Source organism: Aspergillus affinis, assembly GCF_023601865.1.
Source record: "Aspergillus affinis strain CMG 70 chromosome Unknown NODE_13_length_462506_cov_86_819959, whole genome shotgun sequence".
Lineage (NCBI taxonomy): Eukaryota > Fungi > Ascomycota > Eurotiomycetes > Eurotiales > Aspergillaceae > Aspergillus > Aspergillus affinis.
The window spans coordinates 209,287-234,223 of NW_026515794.1; the positions used below are offsets into that span (position 1 = coordinate 209,287).

At 51.4% G+C, this 24,937-nt stretch overlaps 7 protein-coding genes across 7 annotated transcripts; 3 read left to right on the plus strand and 4 right to left on the minus strand.

The window, feature by feature from the left end:
* Window positions 1-260: 260 nt before the first annotated feature.
* KD926_001922 (mitochondrial fission 1 protein) lies at window positions 261-904 on the minus strand (the record flags this gene model as incomplete). Its single annotated transcript, XM_053096863.1, has 4 exons — window positions 261-590; window positions 660-753; window positions 809-827; window positions 886-904. 4 exons carry the CDS (start codon window positions 902-904, stop codon window positions 261-263), a joined length of 462 nt encoding a protein of 153 aa, XP_052959080.1.
* Window positions 905-1,208: 304 nt separating this feature from the next.
* On the plus strand, window positions 1,209-1,935 carry KD926_001923 (kinetochore Spc24 family protein; the record flags this gene model as incomplete). Its single annotated transcript, XM_053096864.1, has 3 exons — window positions 1,209-1,235; window positions 1,285-1,682; window positions 1,758-1,935. 3 exons carry the CDS (start codon window positions 1,209-1,211, stop codon window positions 1,933-1,935), a joined length of 603 nt encoding a protein of 200 aa, XP_052959081.1.
* A 214-nt stretch (window positions 1,936-2,149) lies between these two features.
* Window positions 2,150-3,190, minus strand: KD926_001924 (uncharacterized protein; the record flags this gene model as incomplete). Its single annotated transcript, XM_053096865.1, has 1 exon — window positions 2,150-3,190. The coding sequence occupies one exon, from the start codon at window positions 3,188-3,190 to the stop codon at window positions 2,150-2,152; it is 1,041 nt and encodes a 346-aa protein (XP_052959082.1).
* Window positions 3,191-3,410: 220 nt separating this feature from the next.
* Window positions 3,411-4,051, plus strand: KD926_001925 (med21 domain-containing protein; the record flags this gene model as incomplete). Its single annotated transcript, XM_053096866.1, has 2 exons — window positions 3,411-3,452; window positions 3,542-4,051. 2 exons carry the CDS (start codon window positions 3,411-3,413, stop codon window positions 4,049-4,051), a joined length of 552 nt encoding a protein of 183 aa, XP_052959083.1.
* A 9,564-nt stretch (window positions 4,052-13,615) lies between these two features.
* On the plus strand, window positions 13,616-14,932 carry KD926_001927 (uncharacterized protein; the record flags this gene model as incomplete). The annotated part of the gene is made up of 1 exon (XM_053096867.1): window positions 13,616-14,932. One exon carries the CDS (start codon window positions 13,616-13,618, stop codon window positions 14,930-14,932), a length of 1,317 nt encoding a protein of 438 aa, XP_052959084.1.
* Window positions 14,933-16,174: 1,242 nt separating this feature from the next.
* Window positions 16,175-21,012, minus strand: KD926_001928 (putative GATA transcription factor (AreB); the record flags this gene model as incomplete). Its single annotated transcript, XM_053096868.1, has 8 exons — window positions 16,175-16,894; window positions 16,969-17,157; window positions 17,489-17,582; window positions 17,813-18,170; window positions 20,056-20,384; window positions 20,483-20,707; window positions 20,867-20,917; window positions 21,002-21,012. The coding sequence occupies 8 exons, from the start codon at window positions 21,010-21,012 to the stop codon at window positions 16,175-16,177; spliced, it is 1,977 nt and encodes a 658-aa protein (XP_052959085.1).
* A 1,838-nt stretch (window positions 21,013-22,850) lies between these two features.
* KD926_001929 (putative MFS transporter) lies at window positions 22,851-24,937 on the minus strand (the record flags this gene model as incomplete). The annotated part of the gene is made up of 7 exons (XM_053096869.1): window positions 22,851-23,341; window positions 23,403-23,520; window positions 23,571-23,586; window positions 23,640-24,276; window positions 24,349-24,652; window positions 24,721-24,792; window positions 24,860-24,937. 7 exons carry the CDS (start codon window positions 24,935-24,937, stop codon window positions 22,851-22,853), a joined length of 1,716 nt encoding a protein of 571 aa, XP_052959086.1.

Genomic DNA, 24,937 nt, shown 5'->3' on the forward strand with positions numbered 1-24,937 from the left:
TTTCCTTCAACTCGATCACATCGTACATCCTGGACTGAATATTCACATCTGCTAAATCTCAAAAGTCATGGACAACAGAACGCCATCACATGCAAAACAATCATTTCATCCCAGTATCAAAAACCATAACAATAACAATCAATAGCAAGAGCAATGCCGATCAACCGTAGTAAACCCAGGCCCGGATCCCATCCTACCTATGTACATCTTCAGCAAATTATGTGCCTCCTCTTGCCTGCATCACCCGTGAAGATCCTGATCTATCGTCTCTTCGCTCCCCGCAGCACCACACCCCCAACGACACCCGCCGCCAGCGCCAACCCACCCACGATCGCAATGCCCAGCAGTCCCTCCTTGGACACCTTCTCGTCGATCAAGGTACCCAGGCTCGCCGCCTGGAGGTTAGCCGGCTCCTTCTCCAGCAACAGGTCATTGTATCGTCGCGCCTCGCCGTAGTTGCCCAGTTTGTAGTTCCCAAGGGCCAGGTAGTATAGACATTCTCGTCGTCGCTCAGGGGCCGCGCGGAAGATCTCTGATAGTAGACGGACGCCTTCTTGCTGTTCGGGACGGGCATTGGATTTGATCAAACCCTGTGACGGAAACGAGTGTTAGATGTTGCCGACGAGATACGGTTCGGGAAGATCGGGTCATGACCATACCCAGGCATAGTTGAATTTCGTCTGAATGCCGACGTAGTCGCCTTCTTTCTCGTACTGCGATTGGAGTACCTGCAGCTCGGCTGGCTTTAGGGGACTAGAGCATAGTCAAATCAGTGGGTTGCTCGGGGAATAACGGTGAAGTCACACACCTCTCAGCGTCGGCGGCATCTAGAAGACGGTTAGTTAGCATAGGTAAACATAAACACATCGAGGGGGGATTACATACAGGGTAGATTCGAGCCCATGGTGGTAGGTGGTATCTGTATGGCGGTAAAACAAAGCGTCAAAAAGAACAGCTCCGGAGATAAGAAGATCGCTCAATGGACTCGATGATGGAGAAGAATGACGGCGATGATGGTCGCCTGGATTCTTTCGTCACGCAGTGGCGGTGCAGCAAAACTGTGGCGCTGTGGCAGTTGCTCCCCCAACGGAAGTGTCAACACGCTTGGATGCTGCTTCCGCTGTCGACATCATCACCACAGGAATTATCTATCCCCACCCCCACCTTTAATACAATTCAATAATCGATCTCAATCTCCATTGTTCAAAATGCTCCTCGACGAAAGCCCCGCCACTGTATTTCTTCCCCTCCTCCCAACCGCGCAACTCAACTAACAACGAATAGCTGATCCACCACACAATCGGCAACTTCAACATCCACCCCGACAAACAAGCCGTCACGCGCATCAATGACTCGCTCGCCACCCTCCAGCAGTCGCGCGACCTGCGCATGCGCGAAGCCGAAACCTCCATGAAGAAACTGTCGCGTCACCTCCACTCACTGAACGCGCAGCACGAGGAGGCCGTCGCGGTGCACGACGCCGGCAAACACGCCGCCGAGATGGTCGAGCTGGACACGAAGAAGTTCCGCATCGCGAAGGCCGCCACAGAGTTGGAGATTGAGAGCGAGAGGCTGGAGAGCGAGCTGGAGATGCTGAAGGAGCGGTTGGCGGATCTGGAGGCCCAGGGATTGGAGGGCGACGAGGGGACGAGGCGGGAGAGAGAGATGGACGATGCGACGATGTGAGTATCCCCTGTCTTGGTTCCGGTTTGGTCTTAGGATTTTGATTTGAGGGAGTATGCTAATCTGATGGGCAGTCTGCGATTGAAAATCTACCGGTCGCTCGGAGTGGATATCGAGGCCGACAATGCGGGCACTTTCAACAAGGCGGTCATTCGCAACAGTCGCAAGGGCGATGTGCACGTTGTCAACATCGATCCGAAGTTCTCGCGCTTCTTCTACTCGAATTATTTCTGGTCGACCATGCAGGGGTAGTTCCGTTGATCGCTTGCTTTTTTACTAGCTTTTTTTCCGGCGTTGGAGGTTCACGAAGCTACGATTTTTCTTCCTTTCCCAAGCTTCAATTGTCTACATAATATACCCTGATCTGAAACGGATTGCTATACAGTTTGTACACTATGATACATATAATACATGACGGGGAGGAGGGAACTATACGCTGTAGTTAGAGGATACATGCGCCTGTAAATCAGGCCGGCCATGCCCTCGAGTCCAGCAGCTGGCGCACCTTCGCCTTCTCCTCCTCTGACAGCAAACAGCAGCTCCCCTTCCCGTAGAGAAGCGGCTTCTCCGCCGGATACAGCTGCTCAATGGCCTCGAGCACATCCGACCGCGTATACCTCGCATCGCCATTCCCATCCAACCCCCAAACGGCCATCCACTGCTCCTCCAACCGCGCCATCCTCTCCTCCACCGAATCCATATGCTCCATCTCCTCCCCGTCCCACGTCAACACCACCTCCTTCTTTAACTCACCGTCCCCATTCCCTCCCCCCCCTTCCCCGTCACCCAAAGACCTATCGAAAGACGAGGCCGAAGGAGAAGGAGAAGAATACCTCATCTCGACCCCCAATCCCCCAGCAACACCCAACCTCTCGACCCTCCCATTCCAAAGAACCTGCCGCAACCCACCCGTATAATCAACCATCATCCAAAGCACCGGATGCTCACTCCTGCTCAACGCATCACGCACCCCCTTCGTCGCCTCCCTCGTGCTAACCAACACGCCGACCTGGCTTCCCGTGCGCCACCCCGCCGGCGCATGTCGTCGTAGCGTGCCTTCGAGCTCGCGCACCAGGTTCGGACCCAGTTTCGTCTTCATCGCTTTACATTGCACCAGGACCCGCAGCGGGTGCTCGTGGCCGGGCAGGTGCCATGTGCCGAGGAGGTCGATACCCGAGTCGGAGCGCCCGCCTGTGCGGTGTAGGTGGAAGGAGGAGGCGCGGAGGGCGTGTTGTACGACGTATTCGTAGTGGGTGCCGACGTAGATGGTTGTGGTTGTGGGGATGTTGTTGCGGGCGGCGTGTGCGAGGAAGGTGGGCAGGTTGTGGTGCGACGAACTGGGTGGTTGGAGTGGCTGTGGTGGGAGCTTGAAGAGTCGCGATGTGAAGGTGCTGAGGCGGCGGCGCCCGGTGGTGAGGTTGCGAGGGAGGAGGAGGAGGAGGAGGAGGAGGGAGGGCGAGGAGGAGATGGAGGAGAAAGAGGTGGGACGAGTGGTGAAGCGATTCATCTTATAATTTCATGACAGGTCATAGCATTGCGCTGGTGAATGTGTATTGTGTTTATCCGTTTTGCAGGTTGTCGGGGAAGTAAAAAAGTCGGAGAAACAACGGGAGCTGCTAATCTTATCGATCGATCTAGTCTTTCTCTCTCCATCGGCGTCATCCTTTCTTTCTTATTTCTTCCTTTCTCCTCCACTTCCACTCTGCCCCTCTTCACCACCACCCATAATGGCAGATATCCTCACCCAACTCCAGACCTGTCTGGACCAAGTACGTCTTCACCCATTATCCCCATCTCCTTCCTCCCCTCTCAACATCATACCTACCCAGTCAACTAAATAACTAACCCAACCCCAAAGCTAGCAACCCAATTCTACGCAACCCTAGGCTACCTAACAACCTACCACGACAACTCCCCCGCAATCACACCTCCCGGAATCAGCAACGCAGCGCCCGCCCTCTCCCGAATCCCCAAGAACTCTTCCCTACCGCCCGCACCGGCCGGCGCACCGGCCGGCGCCCAAGCTTCCCCTCCACCATCTCATCCGCAAGGCGACGCGGCAGGCACAGAGGACCCGAACCTTCCGCCGGCAGCAGACGCGCCGCGGTTATTTGCGAGTCGACAGCGGGAGTTGGCGCGCGATCTGGTCATCAAGGAGCAGCAGATCGAGTACCTGATCTCTGTGCTGCCGGGGATCGACTCGAGTGAGGAGCAGCAGGAGAGGAGGATTAAGGAGCTGGAGAAGGAATTGAGGGGGATGGAGGAGGAAAGGGAGGAGAGGATGAGGGAGTTGGGACGGTTGAGGAGACGGTTGGAGGGGGTGCTGGGGGCTGTGGAGAGGGGGGTTTATGGGGATCGGTCGTTGTGATTGTGAAGGCGGTCTTCTTTGGTTCTGGTTATGGTGTTGGTCTGGTTGATCTTGATTTTGATCTGGATGGTGATAGTGATAGTCTACATAATCCATGGCTGGTCTGTGGATGATGATGATGATGAACGAAGAAAAGAGATCTTTCTGTATTCAACGGACTTGCGTCCATGGTATCCTGTCTAGAGGTCTGCAAGTGTACGAGTAATAAGCTCCAGCGGTGTACTATATCAATCGTCTCCAAATCTTCAACCCAAATCGCGAAATACCGGAAATAGAAAATAGAATGGAATAGAAAGTAAAAACGCCCGAGCCGTAGAAGGGTATCGAATATCAACCGTAATTTTGTCCCAAATCAGTGTCTGTGAATTTATCACCCAGAAAATAAACGTTGTGTGCGTAAAATGAGACAAGAGAATGTGAATAGAAATGAAACAGCAGAGAGAGCCAAAGAAACGGAGATCACTTGAATAATCCCCGGTAATCTCTCATTCGTTGCTCTTGAACCTCCTTCTTGTCGAGTTTGCCGCGGTTCATACTCAGATCGGCCAACTGCTGTTTTTTCTTGGCCAGCTCGAAGATCTTCTCTTCAATGCTGTCCTTCATGATGAACTGAATCGTGGTCACCTCGCGCGTCTGCCCGATTCGGTGCACGCGATCCATCGCCTGCGCCACCGCCGCCGGGTTATACTGCGGCTCCATAATATACACCTTGGACGCCGCAGTCAGGTTGAGTCCTACACCGCCAGCGCCGATCGTGGCGAGAAACACGGTAATTCGGTTATTGCTGTGAAATTCTCTGAGGGCTTTCTCACGGGCAGCCGAAGTCATGGTGCCATCCAGTCGTACAAAGCCCGTGATGTTATTGTCTTTCAAGGCAATCTCGACCAGATCCAGGTGCGACGTCCAAGCGGAGAACACCACGCTCTTCAAAGGCGGTTGCCCATCTCCCAAATTCCGACTCTCTTCGGCCGTGGCTTGAAGCTGCTCAATAAGAGCCATGGTCTTGGTGTGCGGCCCTTCGTAGTCTCCAAGAATCTTGGACTGTCGTCGATTTTGCTTGGCCTTGACTTGCTCGACCAAATGATCTTGCAGTCCCCCAACCGTGATGTAGGAGTACGATGCGGGGATCCATCCTTCGCACGCTTGACATTTGATATCCGGTAGCAGTGAGTTGCTTCGCCTGTCGAAAGCGAGTTTCCAGCCGGAAAAGCATTCTGGGCAAAGCACGTCATAACAAGGAAGCACGACGGCAATGGGAGATCGCCGATCGACGGGGCCAGAATCGGAACTTGGTTCCTCCAAGCGCCTATTGCACGTGGCACATGCGTCCCCGGATGATTCCTGCATCAGGACGAACATCTCGTACGCCTTTCTGTCGGATACTTCGGCGGTATCATTATCACCGCCCTCTTCAAGGTTGATGGCATCTTGAACGCTCAATCCCTTAATCCGTTCTCGGTCAGCGGCGTCGAGTAGCTCTTTGCCGTGAGCGCTGATTTGTCGCAGGATCATCATCGCTTTCAGGATATGATGGTACATGCGGCCCTTCATCTTGGTCTGGTCTTCGCCGGCAATCACCTTCATCATGACGTTGGACTCGTTACGGAAGAAATCATGCAGTTGCCTTTCCTTGTCAGAAAATCTCAGATACACGATTCGATCTTCTCTGGCAGGAAGATCGATTTTGTCCTTGACCCGGCGAAGTGTGAATGAGTCCACGAGCACACGCAAGCTAGCCAGAACCGTAGCATCCCCAGTCTTGAACCGGCTGAGAATATGCGTTACAAAGCTGGTCCGGTCGTTGTACGGGAAGAGCCCAAGGAATTTGGTGACCGAGAGGAGGTCTTCGAGTCGATTTTGGATCGGTGTTCCGGTGACGGACCACTTGCGCTGCGAGTTGAGTTTGAAAATTGCTTGAGTCTGCGCGGCTGTCTGCTCTCGGATGGTGTGCGCTTCGTCCAGAACGATTCGGAACATGTTCATCTTTGTCAGAGGGCTCACGCCCCGCTTTGCGCCCCTGCCGGACAGTTCGCTGAGCACGATACTGTAGGTTGTGACTACCACGTCATACTTCGATAATTCCTCGACATTATTAGTGCGCCCCGAGCCGTGGAACACGTAGTAGGAAACGGCTTTGGTCTTCAGATGATCCTTGATCTGCAGGAGCCAATTGTTCATCAAAGTCAATGGAACCACGAGCAGCGTGGTTTTACTGTTGCGAATGCCTGGAATATCTTTGACCATGTCCGTGGGTGGAGGCAACGGCGCCCAATTTCGTGCTTCTTCCAGGGAGGACACAACAAGAGAGAGAATGCTCAGTGTTTTACCAAGACCCATCACATCTGCTAAGAGCCCGCCCAGGGTTTGCGGGGGCTCTTCATCCATCGTCATGCCGCTGATGATCTCGCGGTATTTCTGCTTGCCGCTGGTGGAGTACTCGATTCTCCAAAGCGAGTTGTTGTCCTTCTCCTGGGGTCCAAACTTGCGCGGCTTCTCTTTCTCGGTCATGAACCAGAGGGCCTGCTTTTGATGCCGGAGCAGAGGCGTTTTCAGAAGAGTCGGAGTGTCCAGCTCAGGAATGTTCTCAGCACTCTGAAGCTGATCGAACATCTTCATCACTGCATCGTTCACTTCCTCCGCCGACCGCACTTCGTAACTGGCGCCCGGTCGGCCTCGAGCAGCGACTGCCGGCACAGAGTTGGCCTGGGCGCGCCTTTTCTCGGCGTGTGGGTTGAACACCGGCACCCCTTGTTCCACGGTGAACGGGGTCCCAAGCCAAACATTACGCTGTCCCAGATGATTTCCGACGAGTTCCGCATCCTTCCTAAGACCGTATAAGTTAATGGAAGCCCGGTAAAACTCTGAACAACATTGCCCGGGCCATTCGTTCGGTTTTCGCGGTCGATAGTCCAACCGTGCGGTGATGTCTACCTGTAACCCCGGTGAATCAAGAAGCGGAGCTATCGCAGAGGCGGTTCTCGTATCCACAGCTCCAAAGATGTTACCATGGGGGTCTGAGACGTCGATACGGATGTTTTCCTGGCTTGCGTTGCGGTGTACCCCTAATTTCATTGACGGCCAGTCTGTATCACTAAAGATCGATCCACCAGCGGGTTTCGGAACCATAATGGCTTGAATCATTGCATTTTCAATTTTTCCATAGCAGACCCTTTGAATGCTAAGGTTGTTTGAGCCGGTGACTTGCAGATCGTCGTCGTTGGTGGCTGCAGCTGGGGCATCTAGATAACATTAGCAAATTGCTTTTCTCTTATCTTGTGGTGATATTTCGTGGCCTACCAAGGGTCAGATCGACAACATTTGGGGTCACCGGAAGTGACGATTCTGGTGTTGACTGTTCCTCCTTCATCCATTTGCCCAACCCGCTGTTCCCAGCGGCGGCCAAGTTCCCTTTCATGAGCGGACCATTTTGCTCGTCCTTCATTTTTACTTTCTTGTAAGGCGGATTGGTTCGCCTCTCCACCCCGTACATATCCTCAATTAAGTTACCATGGCGAAGATCCACTCCGGTGTCGAGCTGGTCGCAGCCGCGCTTCGCATCATGCTCATCGTCGCTCTGCGCACTCGTGAACGTGAAGTCCACTTCGGGTTCTGTTTTCTCGGAGGGCTGGGGCGAGGAAGTTGTACTGTCCGTATGCGACTCGAGCGACTGGAGCTGGGAACTCGACCTAGGACTCGGCTTGACGGAAGGCCGGCCACGACGTTGCGGACTGAGGAATCGTTGCGCCGCGGAGGCGGTGCCGGCGGGCGCACCAGGGGAACGGGTATTACTTTGCGATGATTTTCCGGACTCCGACCGGTCTGCGGTGTCGATCAGTGAGTCTGTGTCATCCAAGAACATAGGATCTTCCGGGGGCGAGGGGTAGCGCCTAGATGAGGGGGGTAAGGGAGAGGATTCATCCTGGGCCTCTGGACTGGGGTCGTTGTCCAAATCAGGTGTTCCAACTGGGGATTCCGCGTCGTTACCATTTTTCTGCACTTGTTTTCTGTAAGCTCTTGGGTCTAAGAGCATAGCAGCATGAGATGCCATGGTTGTGTCTTTCCGTTCTCATGCAGATGCGGGTATCCGAGACAATGTATGCGGGACGAAGGGTTTGCCAGATATGGATCGTGATTAAAAGATTTTAATTAAGGTAGGAGGCGTATGACAGAGAGGGTGTAGATATTTTATGAAGGTGACTGATCGAGGGGAGGTTCTTGAGCGACGAGTGTTGCGAAGGTCACTCAAGGGTGAGGAGTGACCGAGGTCTAAATCAATGCGAAAGGGAAGTGAGCGATAAGAGAGTCGTTAGAGCCCTTCCATCGCGGAACCCACGCGCAAGCGATCGACCCTGTCGAATGCAGGCACTGGGTTGTAGAGAGACGGAGGAGAGTGTGAGAAGGAGAGGAGTAGAGAGGAGAAGGGAAGAGAGTGAGAGTGAGAGGGAGTTGCTCGAAGGGTTTCTGCCTCGCCGACGATTATCGCATGCCAAGCCCCCGATAAGATCGGCTTATCAAAGCAGGTCTTGAAAGGGTCACGAGGACCTCAGTTAACTGGGAACTGCGCGATTAAATGTATGGCTCTCTATTTGCAGGCTGGTTTCTCTCTTTTCTTTGGTATATCTCAACGTCAATAGAAGAATTAGTAGGGAGACCAACAACAAGTCTGTCTGTCTATATACAACATCAGGGTAAAATTTTCCCATCCAAAAAACAGGCCGCAAATCATGCGACATCGCAAACCGATTCCTCATGCCAGTTCTGCCCATAACACGCTAAAAGTGGAAGATGACGGTCATGATGACAAGTAAAGTAGGTAGTTGAACAAGAAATAGAAGGGGAAAAAGAAGAGGGAGAAAAAAAAAAAAAAAAAAAGTGGTAAGATGGGAAAGAATAGGAATCGTAGGAAACAAGATGGGTGCCTAGCACCAGGTGAACACAGGGTTTTTGCTCTTGACAGCTTCAATTCGCTCCACGATGACTTTGCGTTGGTTTCCTTCCATTCCCTCGGCAGCTGCATATCCTAAATCGCCTTCCAAGTCATCGCTACTCCAGATCAGATGCGCGGCTGCACTGCGCCCGTTCGAAGACAGGGAACTATGCTTCTGATGCTTCTTACCCGGCCGAGGAGGAAGGGTGGCCCAGCTGTGATCCAAACCTCGGTCGTCGCCAAAGTCGTCGATGTTTCGTTGACCGAAGCCATAGTCGTTTAGCGTAGCAGGGCTACCATTTTGAGCCCGGGGCGTGTCAAAGTCACGGGAGTGACGGCCTCGGGAAAGCTCGAACCGGTTGGGGTTGGGGAGTTCGTTTGGAGAGGATCCCAATCCTAGAAGGTCATTCTCCGGACCAGTGCCCAGAGACATGGCCGCGCCAATGTCCATTTCCTCGTTGTCGGGGTCATAACTGTCGTAGCGATCGTAGGCCCGAACTTTGCGCCGTTGGGCCTCCGTAGACGGTCCACGAAGGGGAATGGCAACCGGAACGTCCACCAGATCGTCCCAGACACAGACTCGGGTACGTCTGGTGAGCTCCAACGGACCGTGGTCGGGGTGCTTCAAAGTCTCGACAACATTCCATGCTTGGCCCTTCATCACCGCGATCTGCCTGGCGAACATACTCTCCTTGAAGTCGTCATCCTGTGAGAAAACCCGTCGGAGGGCCATCTGTGTGCCACTCCACCAAGCTGTTGACGTGAGGAGTGGGAGGAAATGATCTCTCGTTCTTTGGGAGAAGGGCTGTCCTATTAAAGAAACAGGGAGGAACAGCCAACCGAAAGGAAAGCTTCGCCACTGGGAAGATATCAGCATCATCATGTTCAACTAAGACAAATAGAGGGAAGGCTTACGGCATCCGGGTGTTTCCACGGCCATGACAAACTGTTATCGATGGCTCCAATCTGAACGGACGCCTGCGGCTCCTGTGCATTCAATGGAGTTCCAGACCGACTGACGGCTTGCATTGTCTCGTGCCTCTTGTACGGATATGAAGCGGTAGAAGGCTTGTCAGAGTTAACTGAAATCGGTCGGGCAGGGGGGAGATGGTCGTCGTCATCTTGCTGCTGCTGCTGAGTCCCGTTGGGTTGCGGCGGATCGGCCACAATGGACACTTCTTCCGTATTCCAATCGATCTTGATCATCCAATTGTCCAGCCCACGGTCCGTGTTTCGCATGATATAATCCAGAATGACCAGTTTCTCCAGCTCCTCCCTGAATGATTGTTTGAGACCCTCGGTCCAGTAGAACCGTCGCTCGCGACTCTCCTCTCGCGGTGAGGGCGCTTGCCCGGGAACATTCACCCCCTCGTCGTCCTCCTCGTCGTCCGAATGAACACCGGAAGGTCGGCAGGCTTCATTCCAAGGACGCTTCTTGCGTTTAGGTGCGTCCTCTGTGCGGAATCCAGTGTTCGCCTGATCAGGCCAGGGATGATCACGTAGGAACAGATTTGCATCCTTGTAACCCTTTAAGAAAACCTGGAAACTACCCGCCTTGTGTGGCAGCGGTTTCTTGCCCATCCATGCCTTTCTCCGATCCCAGAAGTCGTAGTAGAATGATTTCGAAGACAGCCACACGATGTCGGTGTACGGGACGAGGTTGGTGCGTAGGCGCGAGTCGAGGACATAAGCGGCCGCTTCGGAGACATAAGACAAATTGGGGATCAAGCAGGCACGCCCGAAGAAGCAAGGGAAGAGATTCCGGTGAATCCATTTGGTCCACTTGGGATTGCGGGATGCATAGGGTTCCTCGTCCTTGGGCTTGAACACACCCACGACCTTTCCCTCGGCATTGCGCGCAAAGTAACTACCGGAGCTACCTTGCGAGATCATGCGAGGGTGAACGCCCATCTCAATGGCAATGCGGACGCCCTCCACCACTTCCTCGAATTCGTCACGGGCGCGACGTTGCGCCCCTTCCACTTCGTCCGACTCGAGCGTTTCGGCGGTGACGGGCTGGACCCCGTCGGGGGCCTGAAAGACGGAATGGTAGATCTCCAATTTCTCCTCCTCCAGAGTCTTCCCTTTGACCTTGTTGATCTTGAACTTGGAGGCGATTTCCTCGGCCCACCGCTCCAGGCGCGCATTGATGGCCTTGATGTCTACGCCGGAGTTTCTCCGGCCTCGTCGGTAATGTCCGCTGGGTCTCCGTCGAGGTTCGGGGGGCGACGAGGCCTGCATTTGGGATCGGGATGAGATTGGCGCATATCGGGGGGCGGATTCGGATATCGTGTCGGTGGGTGGGTTTAGGTCATCGTCATCTGAATAGTCGTACACATCATGCGATCTATCTTCTTCTTCCTGAGCCAGACGAGCGTACCCCGACGTGGCGGGTCGATTTTTCGGCATGGTTCAAGGAATCTGGGGGGAAAGAAGCTATTGCAAGAACGCGGAGGCAAATACAAGTCGTCTCATCGGAAGTGAACGGAAAGAAGAGAAGAGAAATGGTACAATTAAAGAAATATTAAAGAAGGAGAGAATGCAAAAGCGCAAAGACTAAGAGGAAAAGAAGAATGGATGAAATGAAAGAAAGATAACACACGGCGGGAGGGAGGGAATTCAAGGCATTACTGGGAAGAAGCAGAAGCAGAGGCAGAGGAACGAGGAACGAGGAGAGCAGCGGGAAGGGACACGCAAAAGGCCAGAAAGTCCAGGCAGGCAACTTTCCGCCAGCACAGAATCCAGAATCCCCGGTGACCGTACCGTACACGAGTCTGCCACTCGCTGCCACTCGCTGCCACTCTCTGCCCTGCGGTCAGGGTCTAAAACAGACGATACGATACCCGGTGATACCGCACCGCCACGGCGGTGAGCCGTGTGGCTCCACCGGAGCTTAAGTTCTTACGAGTCGAGGCCCCTGAATGATTGGCATCGTCGTCGCTTGCAAGATAGCCGGGGGTCATCCCAGGGTCCAGGTGGGCATTCTCGAGGAGTCAGTCCCTGCTGAAGCAGCATTCATCGCTGAATGCACTTACAGTTTTGTATATTTGCACAGCATACGGAGTGCTACCGGTGCATGAGGTCAGGCCTGCACGTTTCTACTAATAGAAACAAGAACATCACTGACCACATGGAGACACCTGGAAAATCTACGAACTGGCCTTCGGTTTCAAATAGATATAACAAATAGATCGACTGATATACGTCAATTCAGTGCCTATCTTTTCCGCGGATCTTGTCATTCGTCGACGTTTATCCAGGGCCTTGGCCTGCAGATTTATACACCGGTGTATACTCCCCTTGCGAAGATACGAGTCCAGCAAGTCACTGAAACAGGTAACAGGGACCCTTCCATGAGATACTCCTTAATTGGGTTGAAAAAGCCGGACAGGCCTCCCATTTTCTATCCCTTACCTCCGCATGGATAGCTGTGAACAAGATTTGCCGAGGCAGGGAGTACCGAAGACGATGTGGGCCCGCAAAGTCGTCATCATCAAAGCCCTATAATTGACAGAACGCACTGATTGACGGCCCTGAATTCCCGGTTCCCATCGTAGCTTTGTAACCGTCAACACCTGGATGGAGCTCAATCACATTTGTTATTGATAACTTCATAGCTTCGGCATATCAATCATATCCTCATGCCCAATATTTCCAGTCCAAGCCCGACTCTCGGGCTTAACTTAGGCTTTCTATCGAGTAAACCCTCATCTCCGCTCTCATCGTCCCAGTAGGAATAGCCGTGCTAGGGATTTTGTTTCCACATTTTGTACTTTCATCCAGCAATATGACCCTCGTTCCATTCTGAGTTTAATCCCCATTGAACCGTTTCAAGGTTCGGAGCCCCAGTCGCTTTATCCACCTCCTTTCTCTTTTTGCTAACCTTCGACATACCCGTTAACACCGACCGAGGATCACAGAGCAAGCATGAACCTGCAATCTTTAGTTAGCAATAGGAATCCTTGACATCCAACCAGACAGGCTGTGAAAAGCTTCATATCACCGTGGAATGGGGCAACAACTGGCAGGTGTTCAACCAGGGCCGCGACGGGAAATTGTTCCCTAGGGCTAGCGAGCAGGCCGGGATCATACAAATGCTCAATCTCGTCGACCTGGAAAGATGATTTCAGCGAGTCTTCCCTGCGTCAAAATGGTGCAGGAAAGGTAAGTAATCTCAAGCTACCAAGAGGTCGATTGTCAGGGCTCCAGATACCCCCAAGATAATCGACTGCACATTGACACAATGGCATTCTTAGTGTATGGGGATTGGCCCGACTTGTCTAATCGAGGCAGACCTGTATAACCTGGGCAACTGGACTCGAGTACAGCAAGCTAAACAATAAGCTCTATTTTTCAGTACATTCTATGGAGTCTGTAAACTATACTTTCGATAGCTCAGCAAACCCCAAGAAATAGGACTTCTCCGAGATCAGTTATGGTACAGCACTTTGTATCCGTTATAATGTTTTATGGAAACTCCAATGCCAACAATCCGGAATATCCCATTTGCAATGGTACCTAAACTTTAGTCTCCCAATTAAAAATGACTAGGAAACCTCATAGACTCCTGTATAAAGGATGCTCTATTTCCGGTAATAAAAGAAGATTTGTACCAGGCCATTTGACTCGCACTATCAATGAATACTCTCAACAGGCTTGTTCGCTGGGTTACCGCAGAGCACAAAAATCCCAGCTCATTCGGGGAGCAGCCAGATATAGATATGTCTATAGCTAGACTTCCCAATGAGCTACTTTATCGGATTTTTGAATTCTGCGGGCCGTTCGTGGATGGCAAGATCTGCAACGGTCAATGGGCCAAGCTGATGCGGGTCTGCTGGCGATGGCATGGGATCGCACAGAGCGTCCTCTACAACCAAGCGCCCTTAGCGATCAGCATAGAAAGCAACAGATTATCAGCCAAAGCTTTACCACCACCCCCTGTATACAGATTGTTCCGTTCATTGACCTTCTATGAAGAATCCGATTTTGCGAGCCACAGGGAGGCAATACCGCTGGCCGTAATAGGATTTCTGACATCTGTGCGGTCACTGACCGTAGATTATCCACTCGATTCGCGCATAGCTAACCATCGGACACTGATGTCCTTGCTCATTAAGATGCCGCTCACCCATTTGGACCTGCGCATATGCCACAAATTGGATACGTTGTTGATGGTCTTTGACATCCCAACACTGAGACATCTCAATATCAACAACTCGTTCTGGGATGGATTCTGCGCTGCCGTCTGGAGAGGATTTGTCCCTGGAATAGAGGACCTCGAACATGTTCTACCAGCGCGAACAAAAAGGACTTCACCAATCACGAGTCTCCAAGTGCGTTGTTTCAATTGGCCTATTGAAATCATCAAACGGCTCTTCTCATGGCCGGCCCACCTGGAACGCGCCGACTTACATCTGTTGGATGTCGTTTATGACGGGAATGCCGGGGACATTATCTTGGAGATTCTCTCCCCGCAAGCCTCATCTCTCAAGGCTATATCGTTAGGGTCTCTTCCCTTGGCCGAGGGAGAGCATGTCATGCCGAGCTTTTCCCAGTTCAGCTGTCTGGAAGAGCTGACTCTATTTGGCCAGGATCTCTTCCGCGAGACTCCAGCGGATGCAGTCTGTCTACTGCAGATCCCAAGCCTGAAGCGTCTGACATTGATCTGGGAGATGGGCAGTTTTTTAAAAAACGGAAGTCCCCAGAGCCTTAGCGAAGGACACAGCTGTTGGCTTAGGGGCTTCCTTGTGCGGGTGAGAAAATCGGGCACACTGCCTAGACTCAGGGTTCTAAGGCTAGATTATAACAATGGTGAACCGGAAATTGAGAAGTTAAGGGAATCTGCTGAGCAGTGTGGAATATGGATAGTGTTCTCTCGGTGGAAACTCGTGCATAACTTATATGATCAATGGATACCTGTTAAGGAGGCAGTGATAGGTAGACAGGGTCATTGAAAGAAACAAATGTTCTTATGAATTAAATTTGTGGTTTGCGATGTACTGATAAATGAAGAGTAAGCTAAATTACAACCCTCCATCTCTAACAGTCAAAATAAAACTTTTTACGGTGTACGGAAATCCAATAATAGATACCAGAAGTAACTAGGGATACCCAATACATCGAGATGACGCAATACCATGATTAATTCATATTCGAACAGATAAAACTACCTACGATCTCACAATGGTAACTAGGTACCAGAGTCGGCAAAGTGAGGATGAAATGATTGACTCAAGGAGGCGAAGTAAATATGAAGGGTAGCCTCGGTTGAGAGATAAAGATGATAAGATAACTGCAAGGACAATCAATGGCCAATTCAAGTCGGACGTGCATGAGATCGTCATCTGGCAGTCAAGCCCTCGGAATCAACTGAGTCTTGTGAACAATTAAAAAGATAAATAGGGCAGTTAAAATTATAAAGTCAAGTCAAGGGAATTAATATTAATAAGAGAAGAGAAGCAAGTAACGAGACGGCTGGAAATCAACAGTAGACAACAAACGGTTTCCAAAGATAAAGTGCAGACTTTTCTTTTTGAGTGTTCTGGTCTTATCCCGGCTTGCATGTCGCATGCACGCACCGTCAGATGGCAACAACACACTAGGAGCAAATGATAAATAAATTGCACTCGATTAACCACGTAGCCTGCCCCAGCCCCGGTTCCCCATCCTCCTCAAATCGTGATCCTGCCACATCTCGGAGACGAATCCCCGGAGCAGACCCTCATCTGGGCCAGTCATAAAGCAGGCAAACACAGAAATAGAATACAAATGGGAATAGTAGTATAAATAATAATAAAAGTGGAATAAAACAGATTATAGAACACACATACAGCTAGATCGCTCCCACGTCGATTTTATAGGGGGTTTTGGTTGCTCCGCGCATCGCTGTCCCAAAGATAGTCTCCCCCGGCTCATCGGAATAGAAATGAAAAGTAATGCTCGACGTTAAATGGAGTCGAGGTAGGACGTAAAATAAAAAGAGCTGATTGGGGGAAGGTAGAATAAAGGCGGAAAGGAGAGAGACATTAGTGAGATCCGATATACATCCAGCCAAAAGAGACAGACTCGTAAAGGGTATCATGAAGCCAAGGGAAGACCAGAGAATTCAGCAGAAGCGGATGCCAAGTTTTTGCAAAAATTTGGGGTACTGTCAAATGAAGCAAGAGGCGCAGCTCACACGTCACATTCCATCGGCATTAGATACTCTTGGGCGATTTGTTCGGCGAATCAGCCGGTTGATCGACCACGTCGGACAGTTTGATGCGCTTAGCTAAAGGCTCGCTTGGACTGTTGTTGTTCGCGATCGGGCCGCTGAAATTGTTGTCGGAGACTTGACGCTCCATTTCCACTATGCGTTGCTTCAGCTCATCCTCCCGTCGTTGAGAGTCGTCGAGCGAGCGTCGGAGGCGCACTTCCGAGTCGCGAACAATCATCTCGGATCGGCGCGCAGCGGCATTGCTCTGCTCAAGCTCCGTCACCCGACCTCGGAAAAGTTCGTTGATGAACTCTAGCTCGCTCACACGAGTCTTGAGCGACGTGTTTGCCGCGAGCAATCCCTCATAGGTCTGGGGCGACTCGAGATGGCGGTCTTCAGCAGCGGTTGCCGTCGGAGACGGTTGGCGCAGTTGGGTGGCTGGAAGACCATTGGACGCGCTGAGACCATGTTCTCCAAGGGTCACGCTGTCAAACATATGCTGCGGAGCGATGTTGGAATTGTGTTGCGTCGGCGCGTGGGGTTGGTGCATCGACGAAGCGCCGGGGGTTTCTGTTCGCGGAACCGGCGAGTTGGAGCGATCCGAATGACCCGGCGATGCCTTGCGCGACGCGCGACGGTATCCGTGAGATCCTCCCAACGGAGGAGTACCCGCTTCCGATCTCGAGGTAGGCAGGCCATTGGCATCAACGGCGCCGGTGGACTAAAGCGACCATGCACACGTTAGCAACCGTCGTCACGGAACTAAGCCAAAAGAGATTTTAACATCGGACTCACCTTGCGTTTTGGACCCTGGCCAGCGGTCTTGACCCTATTGCGACTTTTGATGACATCAGTTTTCAAGCTTATCGGACGCGGTCTCCCGTGTAATTTCAAGAACAGGCCGCAGGCGTTGCAGAGAACGGAGCCGAGCTCGTCTCTGCGCCAGAGAGGAGTGGTGGAGGTGCCGCAATTTTGGCACACAGGCTGTAAATGGGGCCGTTTTTGGTCAGCCATTGCAGTCGCCATCGCGAGAAGTGAGAATGGGGAGGGAGGAGAAAGAGACGGGGGAAGAGAGCCGATAGTGATATGATAGGATAGATAGACAGATAGAGAGGAGGAAAGGGAAGGCGCTGGTTGATAAGATGAGAGATTTGTCGGGTTGCGATAAGAGCGGCCGGTGCCAAGCCGGCTGATAACAGATCGGCCGGAATTGGAAAAACCATCGCCAGGGAAAAGGGAAAAAAAAAAAAAAGCCAGAAAAAAGAAAGATAAGCCACGATAAGCATCGCGTCTTCAGCTACGTCGCTTCACTTACCGGATTGTTTCCCTGTCCACCGGTCGTGGCGGCAGGAGATGAGGTTGCATAGGTCATATTGGCCATGTTGGAATGCGCATTGCCGCTGGACGCCCTGCACGCGTAAGCCAGAGAAGTCAGTGTTGGAGATTCGCTGGCAATGCAAATATCTTAGGTTGATTCGATGTAGAGAATCGGAAGGAGGGGGCTAGTTCCAGTTCAAGAGACGGCTGTGGATGCACGATACATGTACGCGCGTGCAAAGTATACCGCGATCCCCGACGGAACCCTCTTTCACCGCGGCAGAAAACTAGTATCGCAATGCACGGCTACCACAAGACATACCGTAAATTTGATGTAGGGGCAGAGGCGACCGATGCCAAAGCCGAAAGACCGGGCAAGGACGGGCCTAGAGAGCTGGGGAAGCCGCCGCTGCTGCCGGGACTATGGTTCGATTTGTCGAGAGAATTGAATTCGGGGAGGGTTCCGGAAGCTTGCGAAGAGGCCGACGATGCACCCGCGGCAGTATCTGTTGTCGACTGCCTGGAGTTGCTCTCCGCCGACGAAGACTGGTTGTAGTTGGGATCGTGCGACTGCGTGGACGGCGAGGGAGGACGGAGGGCCGGGTCGATGGGCGACGCCCGAAACAGAAGCGAAGAAGCCACTGTGGAGGGTGGGAGAGGGGATTGACTAGAAATCCGGCCTAACAGAACCGAATTGAACGCACTTCAAGCTCAAGGAAGAGAAGAGAGACCCAAGATCCACGTCGTGTTCGAGGTTGTTTGGATCTGACGGTTGGAGTGAGGAATGCGGCTCGAGGACCAGCCACGTCGAAAAAGGGAGGGAAGAGATGGAATGTTTTCCCAATTCTTGGTTGCCCTCACCCGGAAGATTGGCAGATTGATCGGAGGTCTAGACTGGGAATTGAAAATCTCCCCGGTGGTGAAAGACGGCGTTCTGTTGTCGGTGGATGGTCAGATCATAGCAGGATAAGGAGCGAAAGATCTGAACGAGAGCCCTTTACCCGAGAAACAGGGAGAGACCGGGGTGATAAGGAGATCGTCGCGATAACAGGCCACTGGCACGACCCGGTTAATTCATTGATGGTCGAAGAGTGTCTGACGACTGCTCAGGAAGCAAAAAATAAAACAGAGCGTCAGTACTGTCAAGGGAGATCAGAGGAGATGAAGCAGAGGCAACGTGACACGACCGGAGGAAGATCGATCGACTGATTGATTATGATTATCGATATCGCCGGCTGCTATCGATTGCGCCCCGACGGACTCGAGTAATACCTACGTGACGTCTACCACTTGCTTTCTGGTTTTTCTTTGCCTGATTCGTCTAATCACAGTCGCTACTTATGACACATTCGAATATACATACTCTCTAGTGACAATTCTTTGTCAGTTGCGATTGCGGAGAAAAGAAGTGCGTGCCCATGGCTTCTCGGCGTATCAATAGGCGCATCCTCATCCTACCATAGGTGTAGTGCCAGACACCCTTCCCAGCCACTCAGCCACTTCCGGGTCTAAACATGCATGATACTGGAAGAGAAAGTCCATGATCTCAATGGCTGTTGATCAAGTCGAATCTCGCCATTCAACTTTCACGTCCGTCGGGAAAACGAAAGGTTGGCAAAAGAGCTACCTGCGCACGTGCCCATCGAAACCGGATTTGGCGGACGATCTTCTTCTAGCCACGGCCCTTTCTGCCTACTTCAACGCACTTCCGCTATTACCTTCACTGCCTCTGCTTGTTGCGGGATGATTGCGAGGTATATGGATATCTTTGACATGACACGTCAGCCCTCGACTAGAGGGACGCATACGCTCTCAGATTGCTCTGAGAAGAAACCATGGAAATATGCCTACTCCGATGAACTTGCCAGGAGTGGGAATAGTCTCACTGTCTCACATATTCAACGGCATATCCATCGCAGCACTATCAACATATCCTGCCAGGAATGTGGACGTGTAGTTATACTATATTCATGGTGGTCTCCTTGTACTTGTTCATTTTGAGTATGCCATTGACCAAGCCATGATTAAGTACGTCATTTGCATACAAAACATGGGCAATTCCAATTTCCTATCAAGCATTGATCAATGTAAGAAACAAATGACTGATACACCTTCGAACTATTTCTCGACTTAGACCAAAAGGACACCTCACCGTGCCCACCCGATCTAGTCAACTTAAGAGCCTTTAGCCCCGAGTCCAAACGGCGGCAAATTGACGACAATAACCAACTTTGAAGATGAAAAGAGAGTTGAAAAAACACCGAACCTGCGGTTAAAATAGCTTTGATTCTCTGTGAAGAAACCCCGGCCTGAACGCCCACGTCCACCCCGTGTATGCCCTCCTAGATGTCGCGGAGCACAGTTGATGGAAAACGTAGACCCATTCTACGGTATTCTCGGCCTTAGGGATTCTCTTGCTGCGCGGTGACTTCCTCTAATCTTGCCATAACCTCTTTCACCCAGTTCCACCAGTCCTCGTTGACATGCATGACAATGGCTTTGAAGACTCAGATAAGCTAATACAGCCCTCAGGGACACTCTGGTTTTTACCCTGTGAATCCGTACACAATGCTGCCACGGTGAATCTCCAAGTGCCCCCATAGTATGAGATGGCCAACGAGGGAGGAACTGGGTGAGCCTGTAAACCAACACCTGCTTTCTCAGCCAGTTCTGCGAAAACCCGAAGCATAGAGCCAATCAAGGCCAAACATTCGCGGACCGGCTTGTTGACTGTTTCTGGAGCGTTGAACGATATGGCATGGATGAAAATGTTGGCTTTGTCTTTAGGAATAAATGGGCTTAGGGTATATTTCTCGGAAACGGCCTTCCTCCAGCCCGCCGGTTGCCGTAATTGATGATCGCCCGCAAGCCATATCACCCCGTAAGGAGATAGTCTGAAAGCATCCCCGGTTGTAAAGCGCAAGACATACTTGTCAGAGACGGTATGACCCCTTTTGTATGTTTATGCTGGGACTAAGTAGGGCAAAGGTACCGAATCCCAACGATCTGGGCACTATCGCCGAATGCCTTCCGGAGTGCACCGTTCAGCAAATCAATTTGCGGCAATGCCGATCCAATTCCACGCAACATTTCGAGCCTCTGGGCAATATGTTGAGAATCCTCCCTGTACTCATTGAACACCTCAGAATGGAGTTTTGTAACGTCGCTAGCATCCCACAACTTCTTATTCAGGTCATTCATGGCTTTCGTAGGCGACCTATAATACTACCATACATGAAAAAGACCATATGGACCCAGGGTTTCTAAGTCCATGTAATATGGAGGATACATTTCAGAATAAACAGTTGGCACTTGATTATCAGTAGCCTCGAAGCTACGCCTTGGCCTGTTCCTGGATTGGTTTGGCGAGACTTACCATTCGCTTTCACTCTCCCGACCAGATGCGTCGACGCCAAGGACGTTCTCTCTATAAGTCATTATCATATCGGCGGTTAGCAGAGGCCACTGGAATAAAGTAACCAGGGAGCTGAAATAGCAAAGTTTCACTTACTTGTCCGCCATCTTTGACGATAGGTATCAAGCTGAACGAGGAGATTTGCTTGCCCTCCCTATTCATACGAGAGAGAGAGATCAGGCTATACAGGTGAAAGAGAAAGAGGGTCAAGATTTCCAGGAGGAACGCGGAGAATATAACTAAAAAAAACTTGGTCAGCTGTAGTTGTTCTCACTCTAGGTCGCCTCGCTGAATTCGTTGTCAGGCAGACACTGGATGCCTAGTAGCAGCAAGAGGACTGGGGGAATACTTGCAAGTATACCTTTCCTACCGCGCCTATCCTCCATAGAATGAGTTTGCATATCCATGCCGTAACCTTCATCGCGAACGTGCCATCCCTAGGTCTCTTTGAGGCCAATAGCGCGGACCAAAGAGCGGATCTATTCACCGTAAAGACCTGCTGAGTCGAAACTTCTTCATGCATTCTCCCGACCACGAGAGCTCCAGCCCGGCCCTGCCTTCTACACCCGGATCTATCCCCAAGTGGCATGACCTTACGTATACTGGGTGAGTCCTTCATATCTTTTCTTGACCCTGACATTGAAGAAGAGGAGAGCTTGGACCCGGGATGGCATAGTCACATCTCAAATCTGTAGAGATGATATATCGTCTGCCCTCCTGGCTACAGATTAATTGTAGAATTTGGATGTTCGGGATAATGATACAGGGCCGCAAATGACGATTCTGACTGCTTGAATTGTTTCAGTTCAACGATCTATCTCAGGTGAATAAATATCTACAGAGGATGGAGGGGCAGGCGAGGTGTATGCCTTTTGACAGCTCAGCGAGGCGTACGCCTCGTTGCACAGTCTCAGACGCCTGAGGCACCTTGACATTAATCACTACCCGCGAAGACAAGCGATACACCTGCCTTCCAGAAACGATCCGTCTGTATGTAACGGTGGGTACTAACCATGCAATTCCTCCAGCTGTCTCCTAACCTGTCTCACACGAATGTGTCGATAGCGGTATCGTCGATATCATGGGTCCCAGTAACTAGCTTCTAGCGCGGATGGTCCAAGATTTTCGGCAGATGTGTGGTGATGTCCCATTTGTGTATCATCAAAAGGCCTCGCATTGTTGCCTGGGTTTCGTCTTTTCTAAATTTGGGGGGGGGGTCTGATAATTGATATCAATATTGGGTGTACTGGGTACAATGAATCCGTCGAGGCAGCAGAAATCTATAGAGTTCATCTTCATGCTGATGAGGTCGATAGAAGCGGCATCTACTCATAATCTGCGCGAATCTTGAGTTTACTCGCGAAATTAACCTTCAGCGCCTCGGAGGACCTGGCTTGTTGAGATGGTTGTTCGTATCCAAGATTGACATTGGAATTGATCGACTCCTATCCATCCCTACGACCCATAGGACACACTCTCATGGCATGACCTGTCTCGAAGATATTTGCACAGAAAACCATGTTTTGGTGAAAGGCTACAGCTGGGACGTTCTGACAAAAACGAGAATACTTTTTATCAACCAAAAAGTTTATGTACATGCATGAAATCACCAAGGTTTCTATCAATTTACCTTCTAGAGATAGACCAAGTCCTAATACCAGGTGAATCGCGTAGAAACAAGAAAGAAAGAAGAGATAAATCGGAGAAAGAATTATGCTTTAGATCCAAAATAAATAATGAGCGAAACCAGTTCGGTCAAAGTCAGTCCTGTTGACCCACCAATCTATATAATGTGTGACGTGACATAAGGAAAAGGTAAGAATGTCCGTGGACCCAAAAGAGAGCGAGGGGTATTATATATCAAAAAATAAAACGCGAAACCCACATGCTGGCTGACAAGTTCAGGGGAAAACTCAAGTTCTAGATACGTATGCGGGTATCACAATCAAGCTAGGCGATCGTGCTCGACTTTTTTGCGAAGTTCCGCGCTATGGATACGCTTCTCCCGCATGATGCTCCATAGACAGACGATGACTCCCGCAAGACCCGAGAAGAAGGTCGTGTAGTAGGCGGCTTGGTAGCAACCAAGACCGTCGGGACAATCGCGGTCGCCGTCGTCGCCCACCACGGAGTGTCGGTCAAAGATGCTGCCGTAGAGCAGGTTGAAGATGTTTCCGCTGAAGACCGGGGCGAGGGTCATAACGCCCCAATTTTGGGAGAGTCCGCCAATTCCGAATGTGTGCGCAACGAGAGACGGGAAGACGCCGAACAAAAAGCCGTAGGCAACACCGGTAAAGCCGGAGACCACCACAAGTTGATGAGGATTAGATATCGTCGACCCGGCAAGTTGTGTCAGAGTGAAAACGACGGCCGAGATGAACAGACACCAGAATCGAGACATGTCTAGTTTTTTAACTAGCACGTCGGATCCAATTCCTACAGGGACGGTTAGACTACATCCATGAGATTATACAAATAGATGTCACAAAATACGTACCACTTGAGAGGCGACCAATGAAGTTGCCAAAAGAGAGCACGGACACGTGCATTACCTGCCGCTGCTGAATAAACTTGGAGCTGGCACTATCGTCGTAGTACGTCCAGAGTGCCTTGGTCTGCGACAGTTAGAATCAAGAGAAAGAACACGGGACACAGAAACGCTTACGCTGTTGCCGATGTTACTGTAGGAAGATTAGCGAGATGTCAACCGATTCTCAGAGCAAGAAGAACTCACTTGATAGTCATCAATCCGATACCAGACAAAAGCGCCATTGTCAAGAACAACTGCCAAAATTCAATCCTAGGCAGCATCGCCAATCCTCTAATGTCTGGGTGAGGTGAGTCAGGGACAACGTCAGAGAGAGCATCATCGTCATCGTCCGCGTCGTGGTCATGATGGGAATCCCGAGAAGTTCTCGAGTTGGCTTTCGACACCAATGATGACGTCTCATCAAGGTCGGATTTGTGGCCAGAAGCAGCATGGTTGTTCGACGCGGCGGATGGTGATCTTTCATGCTGCGAGGATGGTGGGGCATCAAAGGCATCAGAGCTCTGCGTACCTGCTAGATCGGAGTCATCATGGTTGGATCGCAGGTCGGAGGACTTGGTTTTGAGCAACCGCCTAGACTCCACCCCGGGTGATCGGCCTCGCGACACGGAACTATAAGGCTCGTACGGCGGCACGATCTGGATCATAGGAATGGAGATGAGGTTCAAAATGCAGGTTCCGATTGCCAGTAAGAGGAGGAACCGCCCGGTGTCATCCTTGAAGATGACCGCAGATATGGTCGACCAAAAAAAGGCGCTGAGACCGAAGGCGGCCAAGGGGAACGCCGTGGCCGTTCCTCGATGTGTAGGAAAGTTTGACGCCGCTAGAAGAATTCGCAACCCAATGTTAGTTTTGCGATCTCAGTCAAGCCGAATAGCTACCAGAGCCGACCTACCTGTCTTGATGGAAGCTGAAAAGGCTGAGGAACTTCCGAAACCGGTGAGAAATGCGAAGAATGACAACAGGCCGACACCCAAAGAGCCTGGTCCATGCTCATATGCTATATTGTTGACGCTTGTCAGCGCACTGCGATCGATCACCTCCGTCTTCAGAAGACCAGACGAACCTGAGTATATGGGGTAATACCCTATGCCAAGGGTTATCGCGCCGATGAACGTCGTCAATCGAGGACCCTTCGCATCCGTCAACAATCCTAGAGGAATTCCCGACGCATACATGCCCAGGTTTCCAGCTGCGCCCTAGAAAATGTGAATGACCAGCCGATGTCGGAGAGTTGGCCGAGGGGACGAGCGAAGAGACGGCTTACGATGAAGTTGGTTTCGGTGGATGTGGTCTTCATGCGGGTGCTGAATTGAGGTGCCCATGCTGAATAGGCATACTACCCAGAGAATCAGTGACATGAAACGTGAGGTATGAAACGAAAAGCCTCGGTAGGAGAGTCGCACGTTGGTACCACAAGCTAGAGCTACTAACGTGCCCGCAATGACGGAGACCATCCGCTTGGTCTTGTGAACGTCCCCCAT